We start from the raw sequence: 23,996 nt of genomic DNA, 5'->3' as shown, positions 1-23,996 counted from the left end.
CTCTTTGGACACTCTAATCTGCTCCATGATCTTTTGGTCTATTCATATTCCAGTATGACACTCCTTCAGGTCAAGTAATGTAAGACACTTTCGTTCTTCTTTTTTAAAAATTATTTTAACTCTTCTAGGTCCTTTACATCTTCATATAAATTTTAGAATCATATTGTCAGTTTCTAAAACTGTTGGACTTATGATTGGAAATGTATTCAGTCTATAAATCAATTTGGAGATAATTGATGTCTTAATGATACTGAGCCTTCTAATCCATGAACAGGGTTAAATTTCCATTTATTTCAGTCTTATTCATTACCTCCCAGCACTCGGAGTTTGCAGATTAGAGGTCCTTTTTATTTTTATTAAATGGATCCCAGTGTATTTTGTTTTTCCATGCTACTGTAAATGAAACTTAAACATTTTTAATTTTCAACTTGTTTGTATCATGTCACTTTTCTAAGTCCATTTATTATTTCTAACGGTTTCTCTTCTGTTATATGTTGATTTCTTAGGATGTTTTAAACAAATAGTCCTGTCATCTCTGAATAGAGACAATTTTAACTTCTTTCTTTCCACTCTCTTTTTCTGTCATAACTTTTAATTTTATTTTTTAATGCCTTATTGCACTAATTTGGACTTCCAGTACAGTATTAAATAGAAGAGATGAGAATAGACATCCTTATTTTGTTTCACGTCTTAGCAGGAAAGCATTCTGTATTCCACCATTAAAGGGAAAATTAGATTTAGGATTTTCATACATTCTTTATCAGATTGAGGAAGTTCATTTCTATTCCTAGTTTGCTGTGAGTTCTTCCTGATGCATATTTGTTGGGTTTATCAAGTGCTTGTTCTACAATATATATATTGGTAAGATTGTGTATTTTTCCCCTTTATTCTTTTACTTTTTTTTTTTGGCCATGCCACACGGCTTGCAGGATCTTAGTTCCCTGACCAGGGATTGAACCCAGGCCCCGGCAGTGAAAGCACAGAGTCCTAACTACTGGACCACCAGGGAATTCCCCCTTTACTCTTTCAATGTGGAAAATTACCTTGATTGATTTTCAAATGTAAAATTGACTTTGCATTTGTGAAATAAAACCCTTGTAGTTATGAAATATTATTCTTATATATTGCTGTATTCTATTTGATATCTTGTTAAAGATTAGTTTTATTTCTGTATTCATGAGGTATACTAGCTACCTGTATGTCACTTCTGCTCTTCCTCCTTTGTAATATTGTTATTTGGTTTCAGTGTTATGTTGTCCTTGTAAAATATGTAAGTTAGGAATGAATAGAATACAAGTTTAAAAAAAGGAGGTCTTTTTCTTCCTCTGTTTTCTGAAAAATTTTGTGTAAAATTGATACTATTTTTTTCCTTAAGTATTTGATAAATTTTACGAGTGTAGGCATCTGTGGCTGGCCTTCTCTTTGTGGAAAGATCTAAAATTATGAATCCAAGTTTTCAGATTTTCTCTTTCATCTTGTGTCAATTTTAATAAGTTATATTTTTTCCAAGGAATATGTGCATTTTATCTACATGGTCAAATTTTACTATGTTTTTCAATGATAGTTCCTTATTTTGTTTTTAATTTCTATTGATAGTATTGCTTTCGTTTCTGATACTGGCAATTTGTATTTTCTCCCTTTAAAAAAAAATTAGTCTTGCTAGTGGTTTATAATTCTATGAATGTTTCAAAAAAAACTTTATTAATTTTCTCTATTTTTTTTGTCTGTTCTGTAGTCTCTTGGTTTCTAGTCTTATCTTTATTCCCTTTTTTCTCCTTAGTTAATTTGTAATTTGATGAGTAATTTGCTCATCATTTTAATAGCACTTGTGCTAATTAAGCTGAAGCAAGGAATTCTGTTCTCCTATTAAAACTTCAGATTTTACACTCTAGGAAATATGGCATCGATACATTATATCTTACCTGATACTTGTTTTTCAGATTATTTAATTACAGAGGAAATTCTTTCTTTCTTTCTTTCTTTTTTTTTTTTTTTACTAAGTAAAGAACTTTATTAACCTTTTTTAAACTTTATTCCCAGGCTTCTTCAGCTTAATTAGCTGCAAAGAATGAATTGTATATAAGCAAAAACCGAAAAGAGCCACAGTGTCCAGAGGCTTGGGCTTAAAAATATTAGAGATCTAGATTTTATCAGATCCATAAACAAAATTTTAAAAAGCAGTCATATAAAATAGCAGCTCCCAGTAACTTCTTCAAGATTTTTCTTCTTCAGAAGTTAACTCAGTTCAGTTTGCTTCATTCTTGGAAGCCTCATCAAAATTCTCCACAAGATCTGGAACTTCATCATCGTCATCCTCTCCAGTGGCAAGTGGTGCTTTTCCATCCGCAGGTTATTTGGGCAGAGCTTCAGCCAGTCTCCTTAAACTGGTCGGCCTGTCTGCACCAAGGTGGTTTAAGGTGCTGGGTAGCATTTCTGTCAGCTGCTTTGTCTCAGCATGGCCTGTAATGGTGAAAATGTTTGCTGCCAGAGATGCCTGAACTTTAGGGTTGTTAAAGTGGATCACTGTCCCTTGGTTTGTGAACATATTCACTTCTTCAATACCAGAGATATTGTTTACCCGTAACTTCTTTAAGGAGAACTGAAGTTTTTTGTCGTTTGCTGTGGCTGTTCTGTGAACCACCTTCTTTCTGCAAGCAGTTCCTTTCCCACCACTGTGCATTTGTGCCTGCAGTTTGGCGAGGTTTCTCCTGGTTCATGATAGTTTCTTTCATCTTGTTGCAGTGGAAATGGGGCCGTGTAGGGGACTAGGGTTGGCACTTAGGGGTTCTCGGGCAGACCAGCTGAGGTTAGGAGCACACACACAGGGACGCAAGATGGCCGCTGGAGCGGAAATTCTTTCTTTTTTTTTTTTTTTTTTTTAACATCTTTATTGGGGTATAATTGCTTTACAATGGTGTGTTAGTTTCTGCTTTATAACAAAGTGAATCAGTCATACATAAACATATGTTCCCATATGTCTTCCCTGTTGCATCTCCCTCCCTCCCACCCTCCCTATCCCACCCCTCCAGGCTGTCACAAAGCACCGAGCCAATAACCCTGTGCCATGTGGCTGCTTCCCACTAGCTATCTACCTTACTGCCTTTGTTAGTGTGTATATGCCCATGACTCTCTCTCGCCCTGTCACAGCTCACCCTTCCCCCTCCCCATAACCTCAAGTCCGTTCTCTAAGAGGTCTGCGTCTTTATTCCTGCTTTACCCCTAGGTTCTTCATGACATTTTTTTCTTAAATTCCATATATATGTGTTAGCATACGGTATTTGTCTTTTTCTTTCTGACTTACTTCACTGTGTATGACAGACTCTAGGTCTATCCACCTCATTACAAATAGCTCAATTTCGTTTCTTTTTATGGCTGAGTAATATTCCATTGTATATATGTGCCACATCTTCTTTATCCATTCATCCGATGATGGGCACTTAGGTTGTTTCCATCTCCAGGCTATTGTAAATAGAGCTGCAATGAACATTTTGGTACATGACTCTTTTTGAATTTCGGTTTTCTCAGGGTATATGCCCAGTAGTGGGATTGCTGGGTCATATGGTAGTTCTATTTGTAGTTTTTTAAGGAACCTCCATACTTTTCTCCATAGTGGCTGAACCAATTCACATTCCCACCAGCAGTGCAAGAGGGTTCCCTTTTCTCCACACCCTCTCCAGCATTTATTGTTTCTAGATTTTTTGATGATGGCCATTCTGACTGGTGTGAGATGATATCTCATTGTAGTTTTGATTTGCATTTCTCTAATGATTAATGATGTTGAGCATTCTTTCATGTGTTTGTTGGCAGTCTGTATATCTTCTTTGGAGAAATGTCTATTTAGGTCTTCTGCCCATTTTTGGATTGGGTTGTTTGTTTTTTTGTTATTGAGCTGCATGAGCTGCTTGTAAATTTTGGAGATTAATCCTTTGTCGGTTGCTTCATTTGCAAATATTTTCTCCCATTCTGAGGGTTGTCTTTTGGTCTTGTTTATGGAAGAAACCTATAATAATTTTTTAATGCTTGCAAGATTACATTCAGTTCTCCTCTATTAGTCATTCACAGGCTTTCTATTTCTACCTTATACTTCAACTCTGTTATTTCTGTGGCAGGAATTCTTTATCTCAGTCATAACCCCACATGTTGTATTTAGTGTATTTTTGCTTTTGTTTCTCTTATCTTCGGGAGAAAACAATCTGGAAGAGTGGAAAGAACACAGTGTTTGGCTTGGTTACACTGGGGCTTAGATTCTCTATCTTAGTTTTGTGACTATAGACAGATTACTTAGACTTTGTGAAATGGTGGTATTATTTCTTTATGGAGTTGTTACAAGGATAAATGAAATATATACACACATACATAGTAATAATATAGACAGAATTTAGTAGATATTTAACAAATATTAGTTCTCTTTCCTTTTCCCTCTTTCAGATAATCCAGTCCTACCCAATTGAAGTTCCTTTTTTTTTATTTTTTCATGAACTCCTTTTTTGGGCCTTATACTACAGTTTTTTGTTGTTTGTTTTCTTTTTTTACTTTTTATTCTGTCCTGTGATACAAGTGATCTCAACTAATTAATTTTTATTGATAATATATTGTTCTTCATTTTGTTCCCTAGTTGTTTAATGCAGCTGAGTCATTTATTGTCAGGAGAGTCAATTTTATATAATGTAAAGGCTGGATGAAGAAGTCAAGACTTGGATTCTCATTCTGCTTCTGTCACTAGCTTACTAGCTTTCAGGATGATATCATTCCTCTTTGAGCTTATCTCCTCATCTTTAAAAGGAGATCATTAAACTACACTTTTATTAAGGTTCCTACCAATTATGAAATTCTAAATATTCTAGGAGTGCCTGTTTTATGCTAGATTCTGATGAAGCGTACAAAAATATTTTGAAAAACCAAATGTGTCTTTAAGTAGATTGACATGTACAAAAGAATTAAGGTCTATACACAAATGACTAAAATGTAATGGAGTATATAGTAAAAGCCATATAAGTGTTATAAACAGAGTGCCATAGAATAGAGAATAGTTCATCTCATCTTTCCTGGTAGAGTTTAAGCTTTTCTAAGTAAGATTTGTGTCTCCTACTGCTTCTTTTATTTTCCCCTAGAGATTTAAGCCTAGTATTGGACATATATATTAGTTGGACTTGATACAAGATTCTGAGCAAACCTTTTCGTGAAAGTAAACAAAATACGGCATTTAATTTTGTCTTCTGTTATTTATTCTTTGAATTTTTTTCTTTTCATTCTTTTTTTTGCTCTCCACAGAATGGTCCTAGTGCTAGATCATGTCATAAAATGTGCATTGACATTCAACGAAGGCAAATCTACACACTGGGGCGTTATTTGGATTCCTCTGTGAGGAACAGCAAATCTCTGAAAAGTGATTTCTATCGTTATGACATTGACACAAACACATGGATGTTACTCAGTGAGGATACTGCTGCTGATGGAGGACCGAAACTGGTGTTTGATCATCAGGTTTGGTGCACAGATAACTGTATGGTGGAATTAATTAGTGCTCAGTGACTGTTGCTCTTAGAGTTTATTTCACATGTTATGCTGAGTTTTCTATTGGTGGTTTCTACTACAAATACCCTTGACAGATAATAAAAAGAATTACTGTTTCAGTAGATATAAAGTTATTCTTTAAAAGTTATTTTCTCTTGTTTGGTGCAGAATAAAATACTAAGATCTCAAAACACAGTTGTTAATTTATAAAAAATTTATAGAGAGTAGATGGAGCAATACATATTAGGAAAAACAGATTTAGTTTTATGATATTCATAAATCATACCAATAACAACTTGCCCTTTTAAAACTTTTTATTCTACATTCCTGGAAAATTTTAAATTATTTTATAATGAGTTCAAGAATTGGAAATGTAGAGTTTTTCTTCCAATGCGAGTGAAATATATTTACTTTTGTATATAATCACAAACGCAGTATAAAGCAGGTAAGAATTTGGCGTGTACTAGATGAAGTTTAAATTCAGTACCAATAGAAGTCATAGAATGATGTTGTAGACAAGAAGACTACATACAGCAATCTCTTAAACCATTTAAATATTAATATGTATGTAGCTGTCATATCATCATCCCCATTATCATTGTTATCTGTCTTTGAAAACTTATATCAGTTCAGTACAGGTCAGTACTACCTCAAACAAAAGAGTAGCCACTTTGAATTCCGTAGGCAGTTTTGCTTTGCTTAACCCATATCCAAAGGTTTTTGGAGTATGGGGAAAAAAAAGACTTAAAAAATCTGTAACACTATTGATGAACAAAGCATTATGTATTACTTGAGAAATGGGGAGTGGTGCTAGAATTTATGACAGAATCTAGCTTATGCCTAATATCTAGGCATTAAAACCCAAGTCTTTATTTATTGTTTCCTTACCAGTTTTTGTTAATTCTTTGCTTTAAAACTTTCCTCCTGCCATATTTATACTAACAAGTAGTTTTAATAGGAGAATGGTAAGGAAAAGAGGAGTGGCTTATATGTCTATTGAGTATGTGGTGGGTGGAAAATCAAAAACATTAGTCTTCAGAGTACTCCCTAGATTGAATTTGGAACTTGTGCTGGCTGTACGTAACCGAGCTCTGTAAAGCTTTGCACTTCTCTGCTGACATCCTCAGTGTTGTTCATGTGGAAAATAAGAACTCCCAAAAAAGTTAGACTTCTTCTGATCTTTTAAAAACAGAACATCAGCAGAGAACGTTGTTAGGGAAACAGTTTATTTTCTTGCCTCCAACTGGTTACAAATTTCTTTTCCAAAAGAGGCTTATGTTTTTACACGTTGAAAAAAAGAATAACTTAGGGGTAGTCTGAGTATAGCACATATGCTGTCCTTGTGCGGGGGCCTTTGTTTCTCTTGACTTTGGTAAAACAGAATGTTCCCTGAAGCCTAGGTTCAATAATGCTTGGTTTTCAACTCATTAGGTGTTATTAACAGAACACTAGGGGTGAAGAAGCCAGGATTTCAGTGCTAATTCAGCCACCAGCTGCTTCTGTGACCTTCAACAATTAACACAATGTATAAGCCTCCATTTTCTGTTCTGTTTCATGAAAATAAAGTTATAAGTTGGAACCTACTCCAAAAATTACTTGGAGTTGTTTGTGACACTTTAAGATTTGACACTTAACATTCAAATTTGAGAGGAACGTGAGAAAGTTAGAGGCCTGAAGATATGGTTAAAAGTTACTTTGCCATTTTGAATTTTAACATATTAAAACAATTAAAATTCAAAGACATTTGTATTTCCTAAGGACACAGTGGCAGCTTAGTTCTGAAGCTTTCCATGTTGTTGCTTTGTGTGATCTTTCAGGAACAATGAGAACCAAACAAAAAGATTTTTAAAAAACACAAGTCACATATTCAGCAAAACCAGAAGCCAAAGAAAACCCACAACTCCCAATTCCTTGTAAGTTTAGCCAAAAACAACTGGAATACCCAGAACCTGTATTGAAACTCACAGCAATGTAATGGGGAGAACTGGGAATGTAGAGGAAGCTTAGCAGAAGTACATCGTAATGGAAGTGTCATGAGCAGAGCAGAAATTGAACCCAGTGCAGCCACTGGGGGAGTCAGTTAAATACCATGTGGAAAGTGCCTAGCAAGGCCCATAAGTGGTAGATATCAGAAAGCACCATCTTCCAAAAGCAAAGGAAACACTATGACAAGTGGGGACAGTGGCTCTTTATGCATGTCCATTGAAGGAACTGGGGAAGCTCAAGGCTCAAGATAGAAGCCCCCTAAACCAGATGAGGTTCAAGGTTAGAGAAGATGGCTTCACAGAAGCGCCATATTTTGAAGAAGCCATTCAGTTCAGTAGCAATAGAGGAGGAAGTCCTTGAGCAAGAATGTCACACTTCCATAGGGACCTTGTATTATCTGGTCCAGGGGAATTCAGCTCATTTTAAATATGAAAAACTAAAAAAATGAATAAATAAATAAATATGAAAAACTAAAAAGCAGTAAACACCAAATCTTTAGAGAAGTACTCTAAAGAAAAACAATAAAAGGAAAAAGAATAGCAAAAACTTTCTTTCATGCAACAGCAGATGAAAATTATATTCCAATATTCTAACATGAATTAATTGACTTAATGAAGCTTGAAACTCTGAAGAAAACTACAAGGCATACATTCAAGAATGCAGATGAGATGGCCAAATAATAGGACCTGGTAAATAACTGGACCTGGTAAATCTCAAGAAAGAAATTGAAGAAAAATATAGTAACACTTCAAAAAATGAAGACTAGTTTACAAGGAACATAAAGAAGAATAGGTTAGGGTCATAAGAAATAAGAAAGGCAGGTAAAGAAAACAAATATAGATGTAAGGGCTAGCCAGAAAATTACAGATAGAGAAGGCAGGCAAAAGAGAGCCAACGTACACATAATTGGAGACATTAAAGAAGAAAACCAAAACAATGGAACAGAAGAAATATTTATACATAAAATTCAAGAAGACTTTCCTCAAGAAGGAAGCCTATTCCACGTAGTATAAGAGGACCTGATATTGATAAATTCAGGGAAAATTGACCTAGGCATTCAACTCTAAGATATATATATTACTAACACTGAATTTCAAAGATAAAGAGACCATTTGGTGGGCAACTAGATGAAACGATCCAGAAGTAAAATGAGACTGATATCAGATTTCTCTACAGCTGTATTCAGTGCCAAGAGACAATAGAGCAATATCTAGAAGGTATTCAAAGAAAAGACAGTGTGAGCCAAGGGTTTTATATCTAGCCAAACTGTCCTTCAAATATAAGCACATTTTGAGGAAATTGCTAGAAAATGGAATGTGAGCTAATCAAGAAATGACAGGAGAAACTTTAATCACAGTATTGGAGATCTCAGCTCATTGGCATTCTCCCTGGGTCATTGTGGATCATTGGCAGGCTGAACATATATTTTTACCCTCCTCCTGCCCAACATCCTGTGAAATGACGAGAATATATTAGTAATAGTGTAGAAAAAGAAGAAAGAATGCCCTTAGGGAATTTAAAATATTTGAGGGTATTTCTCAAATAGAAAGCAGGTAGGATCAGATCCAACCAGAAGAAACCACAACCTATAAGATAGCAGCAACTTGAGTCTCAAAGCATGTAGTTGGGGCAAACAGTAGATGATCAGTTGGAGATGAAACAGCAGGACATTTTCCAGTTTGACTGAGTAGCATTGAACTGTGATAATTATTAATAGGTCAAGTGTTCAGTGTGGTCATTGGAGCTGGACAGATAGAGCAATACTCCTAAGAGGCACTGGAGAGCTGCTGCAGAACCTTTCACAGCATCATGTCTCATCTTGCCTTACCCAGTCCCTTGAGATAGACTACTGTATATGCAACAGGCAGATGAATAGGGATTCTCAGATACAAAGAAGACTAAAACAATAATCCCCAAATCCAAATATTTGAAGATAATTAATACTATGAGATATGAGGTACTGAACTCAACAGATTAAGAATCAACAAAGAAGAACGGTTTGTAGTGTAAATTGAAGAAGTCTTTAAGATAAATTTAAGTGATTTCTTAGAGCAATTCAGGAGGCTATTGCATTCATGAAAAGGAAATATATAGAAAAATTATAAATTAAAGATTCGATAGTGAAATTAAAATCTCAGTAAATAGATTAAAAAGCAGTGTGGACATACCTCTAAATGGTTACTAAATTAGTGAGGTAAGATTATGAGAGAAAAGTTAAACAGAAAAGGGTCTGAAGTTCCAACATCCACCTTATAGGAGTTCTAGAAAGAGAATGGAGGCCAAAACAACAACAACAACAAGAACAAACCACTCAAGGTAAAAATGAAGAAAATTCTCAGAGCTGAAGAAAGATCGTTTTCAGAATGAAAGAAATTCCAAGTGCAGATCAGAATGAATGAAAAAAGAATATCCCTACCTAGATACTTCCTTAATGAAATTTCAGAACCAAGGAGGAAGAGAAAATTCTAAAAGCTACAGAGAAAACTGGTTACCTTTGTAGGTAAGCAAGGATCAGATTAACATGAGGCATTTTTGGAGGTTGGCGGGAGGTAGGGTAGTGGGTTGGACAATACTACTTAGAAGGCTTTATAGCAATAGCTTCAAATTTTGTGAGGAGGAAATTATCTTGAACCCAACCTAACCCTAGCCAATTTTGTCTTCATGTGATAAAGTAAAATAAATAGATGGTTTTAAATTAAAAAGCAGTTGGGGATGGGGTGGGGAATAAGTGGCTATCCATTATTTATTTGCTTTTATTTTATTTTAATTTATTTATTATTTACTTATTTATTTATTTATGGCTGTGTTGCGTCTTTGTTGCTGCGCGGGCTTTTTCTAGTTGCAGTGAGCGGGGCTACTCTTTTGTTGCGGTGCGTGGGCGTCTCATTGTGGTGGCTTCTCTTGTTGCAGAGCACGGGCTCTAGGCGTGCAGGCTTCAGTAGTTGTGGCTTGCGGGCTCTAGAGCACAGGCTTTGTAGTTGTGGCCCACGGGCTTAGTTGCTCCACAGCATGTGGGATCTTCCGGGACCAGGGCTGGAACCTGTGTCCCCTGCATTGGCAGGCAGATTCTTAACTGCTGCGCCACCAGGGAAGTCCTGTTTATTTGCTTTTAGAAATTAAATATACCTAACCTGACAGAGTAGGCTTAAAAGATTTCTTCAAGTCTTGAGGGAAAAGATTCTATGATCTCACAGAGTTTAATAAGCCATTGGATTTTCAAACATTTTTCAGAGATTAAAAATTAAAAGGAAACCATAAACTGATGAACAACATAAAGTTTCCTAGAGTGATTAAAACTTGTTATGAACAACATAAAGTTTCCTAGAGTGATTAAAACTTGTTATTTGGGGCTTCCCTGGTGGCGCAGTGGTTGAGAGTCCGCCTGCCGATGCAGGGGACACGGGTTCGTGCCCCGGTCCGGGAAGATCCCACATGCAGCGGAGCGGCTGGGCCTGCACGTCCGGAGCCTGTGTGCTCTGCAACGGAGCCTGTGCTCTGCAACGGGAAAGGCCACAACAGTGAGAGGCCCGCGTACCCGCAAAAAAAAACCAAAAACAAACAAACAAACAAAAACTTGTTATTTGATAATTGACCCACATTGAAACTACCTATCTTATTCAGGGAAGAACCAAGCTGAAGGAATAAAATTGTTTCTGTTTTGTGTCATTGTTCTAAGATACGGGGAAGAATCAAGCTAAACAGTATCTTTGTCCCTCCCTTTTTGGGTTGGTTTGGTCTGCTATGCAAGAAAGAGCTACTAAGATAAAGATGTTTATGCCTCTCCCCTGATAACAAATGAGAATAGCTATATCAAAATGAAATTTAAATATCCCCAAAAGGAAAGAGAAGCTCCCTTTGTAGCCATATAAAGTAGAACCGTAGGGGCTAGATAACAGAGATTGAACCAAATTAGTATGAATCTGTGAACTTACGAAAATGTAAATACACTCACATTATGTGTGTCCCTCAACAATGTATGGATTGCTTTTCATGATATAATCATTTAAGATTAAAGGGTAGGATCACTTTTCTTACTGTAGTGCCAGGGACATGAAAGCTTTGACATCTCAGTTTTTCAACCATGTTCCCGAAGATTTCACCCTTAAGGAACTGTAGATTTTCATCTTAATTTATGGAAGTCTGCCAGAAACCTGGGAAATGGCAAGTGAGTGAATCTTTTTAGTGGTAGGTAAAGAAAGATTAGGAGGCGCTAGAATCCTTTCTTTTTAATATTTAATATTAATTTTAAAATAAGCTTTACAATTATTTTAATAGTTTCTTATTAAAAACAATACAAAAAATAGATAAGTAGCAGGAGTAAATTGATGGGAGGAGAGAATTGAACATATAATGGCTAGTATTTGTGCTTTAGCAACAACAATAAAAAAATAGGTGTTTTACATACACTTTATTCTTTAAACATAAATGCCACTTGTATTCAGCATCTAATTACCAACTTGAACTTACGTATTCTTCGAAATAGAATTTGTTTCACCTGGAGACTGATTGCTGCAAATGTCTTTTCTTGTGTGTGTTTTGCTATCTGGTAACAACATAATTTGAAGAATTTTGTAAAATAAATGCAGAGAGATGAATTAAGCTGCATCACTCTTATTCACATATTTTCTCTCTTATTAAATGGTAGCAAGAGGAATGCTTGCCTAGAATGGAGAGAAGGGAGTTTTTATAAGGAGGATGTGATTACTGTTTGCCCACAGAGTATGATCAGTGTTTACTCTTAGTTATAAGTCAGTACCTAATGTATTATTGGTTGATTTGGTAAAAATTATGCAGCTTCAAGAAAGCATAAAGCTCCTTAACCCAGCATATTTTATTCTCACTGGAAAAAAAATGGAAACCTGAAAAGGTATTTAGAAATCCATCCTGAATCTCTGCCAGGTGTTGAGCAGTATTTTAATAAGTGCATATGATAATCAGGGATGGTATTTGATGTTATTAAGACAATGTTCACTTTCTTTGAGATTCTAAAACCGCACACATTGGTTTCATTTTAGCACATATGATAGGAACAATCTAAAACTATTCAATCTTTGCCTTGTTCTATAGATGTGTATGGACTCAGAAAAACATATGATCTACACCTTTGGTGGTAGAATTTTGACGTGTAATGGCAGTGTAGACGACAGCAGAGCCAGTGAACCACAATTCAGTGGATTGTTTGCTTTCAACTGTCAGTGTCAAACCTGGAAACTTCTTCGAGAGGACTCCTGTAATGCTGGGCCTGAGGACATCCAGTCTCGTATAGGACACTGCATGCTATTCCACTCAGTAAGAATATTCTGTACATTGTCTTATGTTATTGTGTCATGTATCTCTCAATAGGAAAAGAAGTGGTGAAATCTAATTCTTCAGTAAGAGTAAATTTTTCATTAGAAATAAATGTGTTGGCAATGATAGACAAAAACAAAGCTACCTTTAACACGGAACTGTTTGCTAATTATAAGATTCTTCTGTCAACCTAATAATTCCTAAGTAGTTATCAGCTGAGTACTAATCTAGGCACTTTAATGACTAACTTCACTGCTTATATGTAGTAGCTATTTCTCTTTCTTATATACCTTTCTACTTACTGTTTTCTCTTAGTGTCTAGAAGATCAATTTTCTTATCTGTTCTTATTTTCCCCTCTGCTACTCTCCATTAAGTGCAAAGGGTTAAGAATTGACTTAATAGAATTAAAATTTATCAGCAAAAACCAGCATACAGACATTTCTTTAACCTTTTTTTTTTTTCTTTTTTTTTGCGGTATGCGGGCCTCTCACCGTTGTGGCCTTTCCCACTGCGGAGCACAGGCTCCAGACACGCAGGCTCAGCAGCCATGTCTCATGGGCCCAGCCACTCCGCGGCATGTGGGATCCTCCCAGACCGGGGCACGAACCCGTGTCCCCTGCATCAGCAGGTGGACTCTCAACCACTGCGCCACCAGGGAAGCCCTCTTTAACCTTTTTATGTGCTATAGTGAAAACTTGGGCTTCTTGCTGTGAACATAACTTTAAAAATACACTGTGGAATATTTTTAACATATACCAAAGTAGAGAGAAGAATATAATAAATTCCCATGTACTTATTTATCAGTTTCAACAGTTAGCATTATTCGACTGTTCGTTTTTCATATATCTAACCCACTTATATCTTTTTTTTAATGTTTCTTTGATTTTTAAGTTTATTCTTAAATTTTACTGTGTTGGGGTATTTTGAAGCAAATTCCAGACATTGTATCATTACACCTATAAATACCGTATTGTATCACTAACAGGTAAGGACGTTTTAAAAACATAATTATAGTATCATTATAAAACCCAACCAAAGTATTGACAAAAATGATTTCTTTATATCATTTAATATTGCATTCATTTTTTCCCTAAAATACTGAAAAATACCTTTTCATAGTTGTTTTATCCAAGTCAGGATCCAGAAAAGGTCTATGTATATTGCATTTGGTTGTTAAAGCTCTTAAATTTCTTCTAATCCATAACAGTACTCCCCTCTCCTATTTTTTTCCCTCTGTATACCACTTACTTGTTAAAGCAAGTAAATCTAGAATTTCCCATTTTCTCAGTTTGACCGATTTTATACTCATGGTGTCATTTAACATGATCCTCTATCTTCGGTATTTCCTGTGAGCTGGTGTGTAGATCCAGAGGCTTGAATTTAGTTTAGAATCACTCTGCTTTTCAGGGCAGGCCAAAAGGGGAGTTGCAAGAATACTTCACAGCTGGTCTAATTGCAAGATATAAAGAGACATTTAATGTGTAGTTGTCATACTTTTGGTGATGTTAAAATTGTTCTGGTGGGTTTAGGTGTTAACAGCCTGATTGATCAATTATAAAGTTTCCTGTCAACTTGTTATCTGATGGGTTTAGCAGCCACTGATAGTCACAGACTATAGTGACTATAGTCATAGACTAATCTATAGTCATAGATTTTAGTAGGGTTTGAAAAATGGTCATTTTTCTAATCACATAGTTTCTTCATTTATTAACTGTGATTGTACTATAAAAGCTTATCCTCGTTAACTAACTGGCTACCCTAATATGTAAACCGCACAGGATAGGTAATATAAATGTTTGATTCTTTTCCTCTGTCACCTTTTCATGTTAATGAGCTGAGGCTCTAGAGTTTACCAATGTTTTTGGGCTTTTTTAATTATTATTATGAACTTGGGAATTTTATTTATTTTATGTGTTTAATCCAATGCTGTCATTATTCTTTTTTTTTTTTTTTTTTGCGGTATGCGGGCCTCTCGCTGTTGTGGCCTCTCCCTGTGGAGAACAGGCTCTGGACGCGCAGGCTCAGTGGCCATGGCTCACGGGCCCAGCCACTCCGCGGCATGTGGGATCTTCCCAGACCGGGGTACGAACCCGTGTCCCCTGCATCGGCAGGCAGACTCTCAACCACTGCGCCACCAGGGAAGCCCCATTATTCTTTTTGATCCCTTAATTTTTCTCTATCTTCAGCCAGTGGGAGTGCCCACCTCCCAGTATACCTTTGCATATATGGACACGTGCATATATGTATGTATGTCTTTTTTAGTAAGAGAAAAATCATGAGTTCATACTGATATGTCCAAGTCAAATTTAAGATCATAGAGTTTTAAAATTTAATATCTTTGATTTTGTTTTTGTGTATCTTTTAAGGTTAAAATCCTGCTTCTTAATGACGATATGTTACTTGCTCTGTCTTTCTATAATAGTTTACAGAATAGCAAAACTAACAACAAAATCACTGAGTGCTGTTTAAGATTGCTTTCTGATTATTTTTCTGTTTAAGATATTGCCTACTAGGGATGGGAGTCAAAAACAAGAATTAAAATCACTAGAAATACTACTTCTCTGTGTGATCACGTGTCTCTGTGTGATCATATCTTTGTATACAGGCTTTGTATATAGGCTTATTTGTTTCACTTTTTTTCAAAGATTATTTTTTCTTTTAAGTTAATTTTGTTTTCTAATTAAGTAAAAACATATACATAGTTCTAAAGGCAAAACCATAAGTCAGTATCCTTTTGGAGATATATGGTTTTTATCCCTGTCTTCCTGTTCTGTCACTTCCCCTATAGCTGTCCTTTATTAGTTTCCTTTGTTTCTTTTTGAAGAAAGAAACAAACACAACACACATTACTATTTCTCCTTTCTTACACAAAGGCAGCACCCTATAGCCATTATTCTGCACCTTGCTCTTTTTTTACTTTAATAGGATATCTTAGAGATTACCTGTTAGCAGTATATAGAGAGCTTCCATATTCTGCTTTGTACCAGTATAGTACTCCATTGCATGGAATCTCTCGTGAAATTACTTTTTTAGAGTTTTAAATTTTAAAAGGATCATTCTGAATTCTTCGTGGAAATGACTTTTTTTTCTTCTTTGCCCTTTTTTTCTTATTTTTCAGAAAAATCGTTGCTTATATGTATTTGGTGGCCAGCGATCAAAGACCTATTTGAATGATTTCTTTAGTTATGATGTGGATTCTGATCATGTAGACATAATATCAGATGGTACCAAGAAAGACTCTGGAATGGGTAAAGGCATTTAGTGATTCTTCTCTCATGTCTTAATTACTTTAGGTAGAAGACTATATCCCATTTTCTTTTCTTTCTAACCATTCTTTATCCTTTTCCCATTTGTTTAACTGAAGTGATTCTAAAAGGAAGAAAACCCTCTACCAGCTAAACTATTTAATTCAACCTGTTTAAAAATACTATATGAATTATTATTGTGATTTCCTTTGAGCAGAAAGACAATGTGTGAATTTCTAAAGGAATTGTGTGTGTGCTTGTAATGGGTGATTGTAAGAATTAATAACTTAAAAACTGTATTATCCTGTATTTGCTAATTCTTTCCACCTCACTAAAGTGACTTGTATATTAGGCACATATAGTAGAGTATGTCTTTGTTCTGAGGGAAGACTTCACATAATTCATTGGTAATGCCATATAGCTTTACAAGCTCTGCATCCAGGAAGTTATTCTCCTGGTGATAGGGTAACTAGTTTGCCTGAGATAATGCCAGTTCATGTATAATTATTAATAGTGCCCCATTCACTCTCAAAAGTGTCTTATTTTGGATAATTTACATAGTTACCCTGCTTAGTAGTCACTTTGCTTGTGATTGGTATACACAGAAGAATGGTATTTGTTTAAGACCCAATGGTTTAAAATGCCTAATTAGAGCAAAGGGTGAGAAATTAGATCAGCTTGCTTTTCCTTTTATCTATTATTTATAAATATATATATATATATATTTTAAAATAGTTGTTTATATTTAGGAGGAATTTTTTTAAAAAACAAGATAGCACCATCGTAAAAAAATGCATGGTGAAGTAGTTTGACCCTCAGGATCTTTCTCCCATACTTCCTACTGGGCAGAGGCTAGAGCTTTATTTTCTGAGGGAAATAGAGGCTCTGTGGAGGCAGAGGGAACAGGGTAGAAAATAGAATTAAGTCCAGGTACTGAACAGTGGAACTTCTAACCATTTCCCTGCTCTCATGACGCTAGGCATGTGTCTCCTACAAAAGGTTAGTATCACTTTCTCTGGAGAAAAATATGGCCTCATAAAAAAGATTTCCAGATACTGTTGTTTGGGGATATGCTCCCCCTCCCCCGCCCATAAAATGTCTAATCTTGCCTGTTGGCCGCCAGTACAGTGGCTACCTTCGTGGCCCAGTCCCCCTACTGTGTTGCCTACAGTTGTACACATACTGTTTTCAATTAAATTTTATTTCTTCACTCTTTTTTTTTTTGGAGTATTGGTAGCCACCTGTTAGGGTGTTATGAGGTCTAACTAAGATCAGCTGAGTCAAGTGTCTGCCATACATCATGAGCTCAGGAAGCATTTCCTTCTTTTTTTTTTTTTTTTGCGGTACGCAGGCCTCTCACTGTTGTGGCCTCTCCCGTTGCGGAGCACAGGCTCCGGACGCACAGGCTCAGCGGCCATGGCTTACGGGCCCAGCCACTCCGCGGCATGTGATATCTTCCCGGACCGGGGCATGAACCCGTGTCCCCTGCATCAGCAGGAGGACTCTCAACCACTGCGCCACTAGGGAAGCCCCTATTTCTTCACTCTTAATGAACTGTCAGTTAAGTATCTTCTGTATTAGGACCTTCCCTATGAAAGAGAGAGACAAAAACAAAACAAACCTGAAAACAGAAATCTGGAGTGGTGCACTGAACACAAGTACATGAAAATAATAATGATCAAGATCACTTTTGGTAGAGAAAAGGATACTGCATCCATAAAACAATAATAGGATGTAATGAAAGATCAGAGACTTTTGGAAATAAATTTTGTTAAAATAAAAAGTAGGAGAGTTGTAAGACATCTGTCTCCCTAAAAATAGACAAAGAGACAGAGATAGAAGTTGGAGAAAATAAGGATATTAGAAAATCAATATAGGAGGTCCAGTGTTGAACTCATAACAGTTTCTCCAACTATGGAGAACAAGGAAATGGAGGAGACTAGATTATAAAACAAAGAATTAACAGAAAATTTTCCTAAACTGGAAAGTATTGGTCTGCAAATTATAAATGGCCCCCTTTGGAAGTCAGTACATTGAATTTAGGAAGAAAAAAAAAACCTTCTCAATCGGAAGGCACATCATTGTTCGTTGTGGAATTTTACATACCAGCCATAAAAAGAATATCTAAGAAGCTGCCACTGTAAAATAAGGTTAGATTCAAAGGAACAGATCTTAGAATGATAGGAATTTTCAGCAACATTGGAAGCTGATAAGGGGAAACAAGGTCTTAAAAATTCTGAAGGAAAATTATCATCAACCTGGAATTCTGTTCCTAGCCAAGAAGGAAGAAATAGTATTTTCAGATATAACAGGTTTATTGGTGGGGTATGTGTTTGTTTGCAAGTAATAGAAAACCAAGAGAAGAATGGCTTAAAAAATAGGGACTCTTTTCTCTCACTGGACAAGAAATCCAGATGTAGATAATCTGGGACTGATGTAGTGACTCAAGAAATGTCATGAAGGCCCTCAGGTTATTTTAGTCTTTGTTTTTCTATTTTTAACTCGCTGTAGCCTCATGGTGGCAAGTTGGCTGAAGTACCTCAAACATGTCTTCATTCCAGATAGGAAAAAAGGAAGGAGAGCAAAACGTACACAGAAAGCTCCCTACTTACATTTTGTTGACTAGAACTGTGAAACCTGGCTTCAAGAGAGTCTGGGAAAGCAAGCGATTAGCTTTTCCAGCCTTTATATGGTACATAGGGGAAGGGGTTTGGAAATGGCTGTTGGATCGTGTAATTAAGAGTGTCTGCCACACAGGTTAAAAAAATGATAGATCTTTTATGCACTCTTTTTTAGGAAGTTAGTACACCATATACACTAACAAAAGGGAGTAAAAGTAGTTAAAAAGTACACCATATACACTAACAAAAGAGAGTAAAAGTAGTTAAAAAGAAAACATGCTGAGAGCTGAGGAAAAGAGAATCTAACACAGGAAAGCAGTGAAGGGCCATCCCAAGATGATACCTGCACAGCAAAGCTATGAGCATCCAGTTCAGATTGGAGCAGGAGGACACAGGAAAGTAGACCTCTCTTCCTCACCAAAAGTGAGGTTTCCAGATAAAAGTAGACTAAATAGATATGTTTGAGCAATTGGAATGAAAAGGTGTTAATCAGTAAATAATACCTGATGTAAAAGAGTAAGGATACGAACATAGTAGGAAAAGAAAAATTTTTTAAAATCAGGCATCATCATAGTACATTTCTTGGCTCTACAGTGAGCAGTATTTTCCTAATCATAATAATGCAAAAACTACAATCAATTTAACCAAAAATTGGGATAAAATTTAGTGGGAGGATAGCGTCAATGTGGTATTGATAAAGTTCTTCATCTACTATAACAGGAGGTCAGTAGGTAGTGATGTTATGTAAAAATATGGAAAGAAATATTATAAGAAATGGCTAATAATATTACTTATCCTATCTAAAATTCTGTCTTATTTGTTTACTCATTTATTTTCTACTACCATAGGATAATGTGGAGGTATATGATTTAATCTTTGATTTCCTCTAGTTTTTAAGATTTAGTCTAATTTTCCATTAAAATAACTAGGCAGATGGAGGTAATAATCCCCTACAATCCTAATGCAGCTCTACCTGAAAAAGCTAGTGAAGATAGTAATTGGTTTGACAAGTATGTGTTGAAAACTCCTACATACTGGCTCAGTGCTAGACTAGGGAGGGATACAGTGGAGCTAGATGGTCATGGTCTCTCAGAGTGCTTATAATCTATCTACTAGGTAATATTCTGATGGATTATAGTAGCTATTCTTTATTTAGACCGTACTAAAAGCCAGTCACTAAGCATGGAGCTTTATAAATAGTTCTAATTGGTGGTATTATTCTCATTTACCAGATGAGAAAAATTGAACTCAGTGAAGTAGTATCTCAGTAATACATAACTAGATAATGATAGAGCTGGGATTTAGAAGTTGGAGTGCAAAGAAGGTTTTTTTTTGTTTGTTTTGCTTTGTTTTTGACCATACTAAACTACTTCCAAGATTAAAAGGAAAAAGTGGCAGAGTGATAGTGGTAAAGATTTAGCAAAAAATGCACTATAATAATAAGTAGACTTTAATGACATTTGAAGATTTTAAAAAATGAGATATTATTTAGTAATTTGCAGAATTGGTCAGTATGTTTCATTCATGGCTATGGATAGCTTTAGAGCCAGCATAGTATGATAATTGCTCTTTTTGTTCAATTTTGTTTTGATTTTAAGAGTAATAATATGCTCATTGTAGAGAATTTGAAAAATACAGAAAGATGCAAAAAAGAAAATATATCAAACCATCCAGACATAATCTGTTAACATTTTAATGTATTTCCTTCTAGTCTTTTAAATGTATTTATTCTATAAAATTTAGCACAATTTTATATTCTGCTATTTTTAAACTTAAATTGTGATAATTTTTTTCATCACTGTGGTTTTATTACTAAGACAAGTGGATTCATTCCTTAATTACTGCTATAATCAACTTTTATAAAATCAGAATCACCAATTTTGCTATGTGTTTTTTAATTTTTAATTGATATGGTAATTTATCCCACAATGCAGACAAGTTCGTTGGTTAATTTAATAGTATTTTTTGGTCACCTACTAGCATCTAAGTTTGACCTTCTCCCTTCTTTTCTCCCAATATATTTCAGCGCTTTGTATATGCCAAGTATGTTTAGATCCATAGCTATGGACCTAGGGGACAAGATCCCTTCTCTCAAAGGACTCACTTGCCTGCACTTGCCTTCTAAGTACTGTGAAGAAAAAAATTGGATGCTACAGTAATGAGTATCATGGAAGGTCCCATTTAGGTAGAGTAGGTTGGGAAACCATCTCTGAGGACGTAATCTTTAAGATTTAAGAAAAGAAGTAGAGAATTAGGAAGAACCATGTTAAAAACTGAGAGAAATGCATGTACAAAGATATCAAAGCAGGAAAGAATTTAATGTGTTCCAGAAACAGAGGGGGTGCTAGTGCAGATCAAGGGTGAGGCAAGTTGATGTGAACAATGAGGTTAGAGAAATAATTATTCAGTGCTTTGTACAATACAAATACAAGAAATTTGGATTTCCCCCCCGCGAATAACATAGAAGGTTATTAAAAGGTTTAATGCTAGGTGGTTTTTTCTTTTCTTTTCTTTTCTTTTAATTGAAGTATAATTGATTTACAATGTTATGTAGGTTTCTGGTGTACAGCAGTGTTTCAGTTTTCTGTAGTATGTATATATATTGGGTTGGCCAAAAAGTGCCTTAGGTTTTTAAGTAAAAATAAAAGACACATTTTTCATTTTCACCAAGAACTTTATTGAACAATGTAGTCACCCTTTTGTTCCACTACCTTCTGCCATCTTTCAGGCAACTTCGTAATTCCATCTTGCCAGAACTTTTTATCTTTTTGAGCAAAGAACTCTTCCAGGTGCCTTTTACAGTCTTCCAGGGAATTGAAATATTTTCCGTTAAGAGAATTTTGTAAAGACCGAAATAGATGGAAATCAGATGTGCAATGTCTGGTGAATACGGCGGATGAATCAGAACTTCCCAGCCAAGCTGTAACAGCTTTTGCCTGATCATCAAAGAAACATGAGGTCTTAACGTTATCCTGATGGAAGATTATGCCTTTTCTGTTGACTAATTCTGGGCGCTTTTCATCGAGTGCTGCTTTCAAGTTGGTCTAATTGGGAGCAGTACTTATTGGAATTAATCATTTGGTTTTCCGGAAGGAGCTCGTAATAGGGGACTCCCTTCCAATCCCACCATATACACAACATCACCTTCTTTGGCTGAAGACCGGCCTTTGGTGTGGTTGGTAGTGGTTCATTTTGCTTGCCCCACCATCTCTTCCCTTCCATATTATTACTTTTCATCTCCCATCACAAATTGTTTTAAAAACGGAACGTTTTTATTACATTTAAGTAGAGAATCGCATGCGGAAATACAGTCAAGAAGGCTTTTCCCACTTAACTTACGTGGAACCCAAACATCAAAGCGATGAACATAACCAAGCTTGTGCAAATGAGTTTCAGTGCTTGATTTGGATATTTTGAATATGTCGGCTATCTCCTGTGTGGTATAACGTTGATTGTTCTCAATTAATGTCTCAATTTGATTGCTGTCAACTTCAACTGGTCTACCCGACCGTGGAGCATCATCCAGTAAGAATCTGCAGCACGAAACTTCGCAAACCACTTTTGACATGTTCGATCAGTCACAGCACCTTCTCCATATGCTGCACAAGTCTTTTTTTGCGTTCCAGTTGTGTTTTTACCTTTCTTGAAATAATATGCCGAAAATGGTGCTTTTTTCTTCCATCTTAAATATTAAAATGGCTACACAGAAATTCACCAGTTTTGATGTCTTTTTTTAAATGCACGCTGATATGACAGCTGTCACAATCTAACAAAATTGTTTCAAATGAAGTTAAAGACAACTAACTGCTGCTAGAGCCATCATATGGGAAAAAACGAACAAACCGTTTGGCCAACCCAATACATATATGTGTGTATATATACTGTTTTTCAGATTCTTTTCCATTATACTTTATTACAAGATACTGAATAAAGTACGCTGTGCTATACAGTAGGACCTTGTTGTTTATCTATTTTATATATAGTAGTTTATATCTGATAATCCCAAATTCTTAATTTATCCCTCTGACCCCCCTTCCCCTTTGGTAACCATAAGTTTGTTTTCTATGTCTGTGAGTCTGTTACATGAGGTTCCACATGTAAGTAGTATCGTATGATATTTGTCTTTCTCTGGCTGACTTACTTCACTTAGAATGTCCATCCATGTTGCTGCAAATGAATGCTAGGGTTTTGATCTGATTAAAGTTTTGAAAGTATCACTTTTGTCTAAATGTACATTTTCCAAGTGGTTAATTTTGACAGTATGCCTGTAAGTTGCATTGTCCAAAGCCTATATGTACAACCACTGAGGATTTTTATGGCAGAATTGAGTATCTGGTTAGAACTACTCGGAAAATTTTCCTGCCTAAAAATGTTGCCATTATTACGTAGAATTGTGGAACCTCAGTGGCTCTGTTGGCATATTAGAGTGAAACTGAAATTACTTTCTTTTCATTTTTCTTTCTTATTTTTTTCTCTCTCCCTCTCTCCTTCCCATAAGTCACTTCCATCCCTCCTTCCTTTACTCTTCTCTCTTCCTCCCTCTCTTCCTTCCCATTTTTCCCTTCTCTGCTCTCTTCTTTAAGCCTCCTGTTCTCTGTCTTTCCTGTGCACCCTCCTCTCCTACCCCACGGGTTTCTGAACAGTGGCCAGGATAGAGGATCACTGTTCTAGCTCTCCAGAGCCTATCTCAGTCCTTGATCAAATAACCCACGGCAAGTTACTTAATGTCTCACCTTATTTTGCACGTCTGTAAGTGACCCAAATTATATTTTAAGTAAAATTGTATCTCACTTATGGCTACTCTAGGAGTAGAGATGGTTTGACTCTCTAGTTTGGGCTGGTGTCATTGTTGGGTATATCAGTTTTCACAAGTATATGTCAATACTGCCTACAGGTTGATCTATCCAGTAATCAAGTCATGTTAATTTTACCTCCCATCTTCTCTCTATTCCCATTGCTATTTCACTAGTTTGGACTGCCAACACCTGTTTGGCCTCTGTTTCTAGTCGTCTTCTTCCTGTGTACCCCATCCCTCACCCAACCCATTCTCCACACTTTGAGCAGAATACAGCTGTTCTGCGTTACCAATTACGTACAGAACCATACACTTCAACATTTATTCAACAGATACTTCTTGGTCACCTACTAGGTGCCAGATAATAATCTAAGCACTAGGGTTACAACTGTGAATAAAAGCTCTAACTTCATGGATCTTACAGTTGTGTATAGGGAGGGAAAAAAAGTAGATTGACACCTTACCTTTTGATTTAGTACTAAGATAAGAAAAAAAAATTTTTTGACCCTGCTGCGAGGCTTATGTGATCTTAGTTCCCCAACCAG

General features: G+C 35.9%; 1 protein-coding gene and 1 pseudogene across 4 annotated transcripts in view; one reads left to right on the top strand and one right to left on the bottom strand.

Moving 5' to 3' along the window:
- MKLN1 (muskelin 1) overlaps positions 1-23,996 on the top strand; it is a 187,448-nt gene that overhangs the window by 115,773 nt on the left and 47,679 nt on the right. For all 4 annotated transcript variants that reach the window (XM_033432437.2, XM_004272186.3, XM_033432438.2 and 1 more), the window contains 3 exons: positions 5,272-5,484; positions 12,568-12,789; positions 15,909-16,038. In XM_033432437.2, the coding sequence (XP_033288328.1) occupies positions 5,272-5,484; positions 12,568-12,789; positions 15,909-16,038 (565 nt within the window). The remainder of the gene's footprint in view (positions 1-5,271; positions 5,485-12,567; positions 12,790-15,908; positions 16,039-23,996) is intronic.
- LOC101270384 (transcription factor BTF3-like) lies at positions 2,190-2,856 on the bottom strand (annotated as a pseudogene).

This window comes from Orcinus orca, chromosome 9, assembly GCF_937001465.1.
Source record: "Orcinus orca chromosome 9, mOrcOrc1.1, whole genome shotgun sequence".
NCBI lineage: Eukaryota > Metazoa > Chordata > Mammalia > Artiodactyla > Delphinidae > Orcinus > Orcinus orca.
This window is presented reverse-complemented; position numbering and strand designations above follow the sequence as displayed.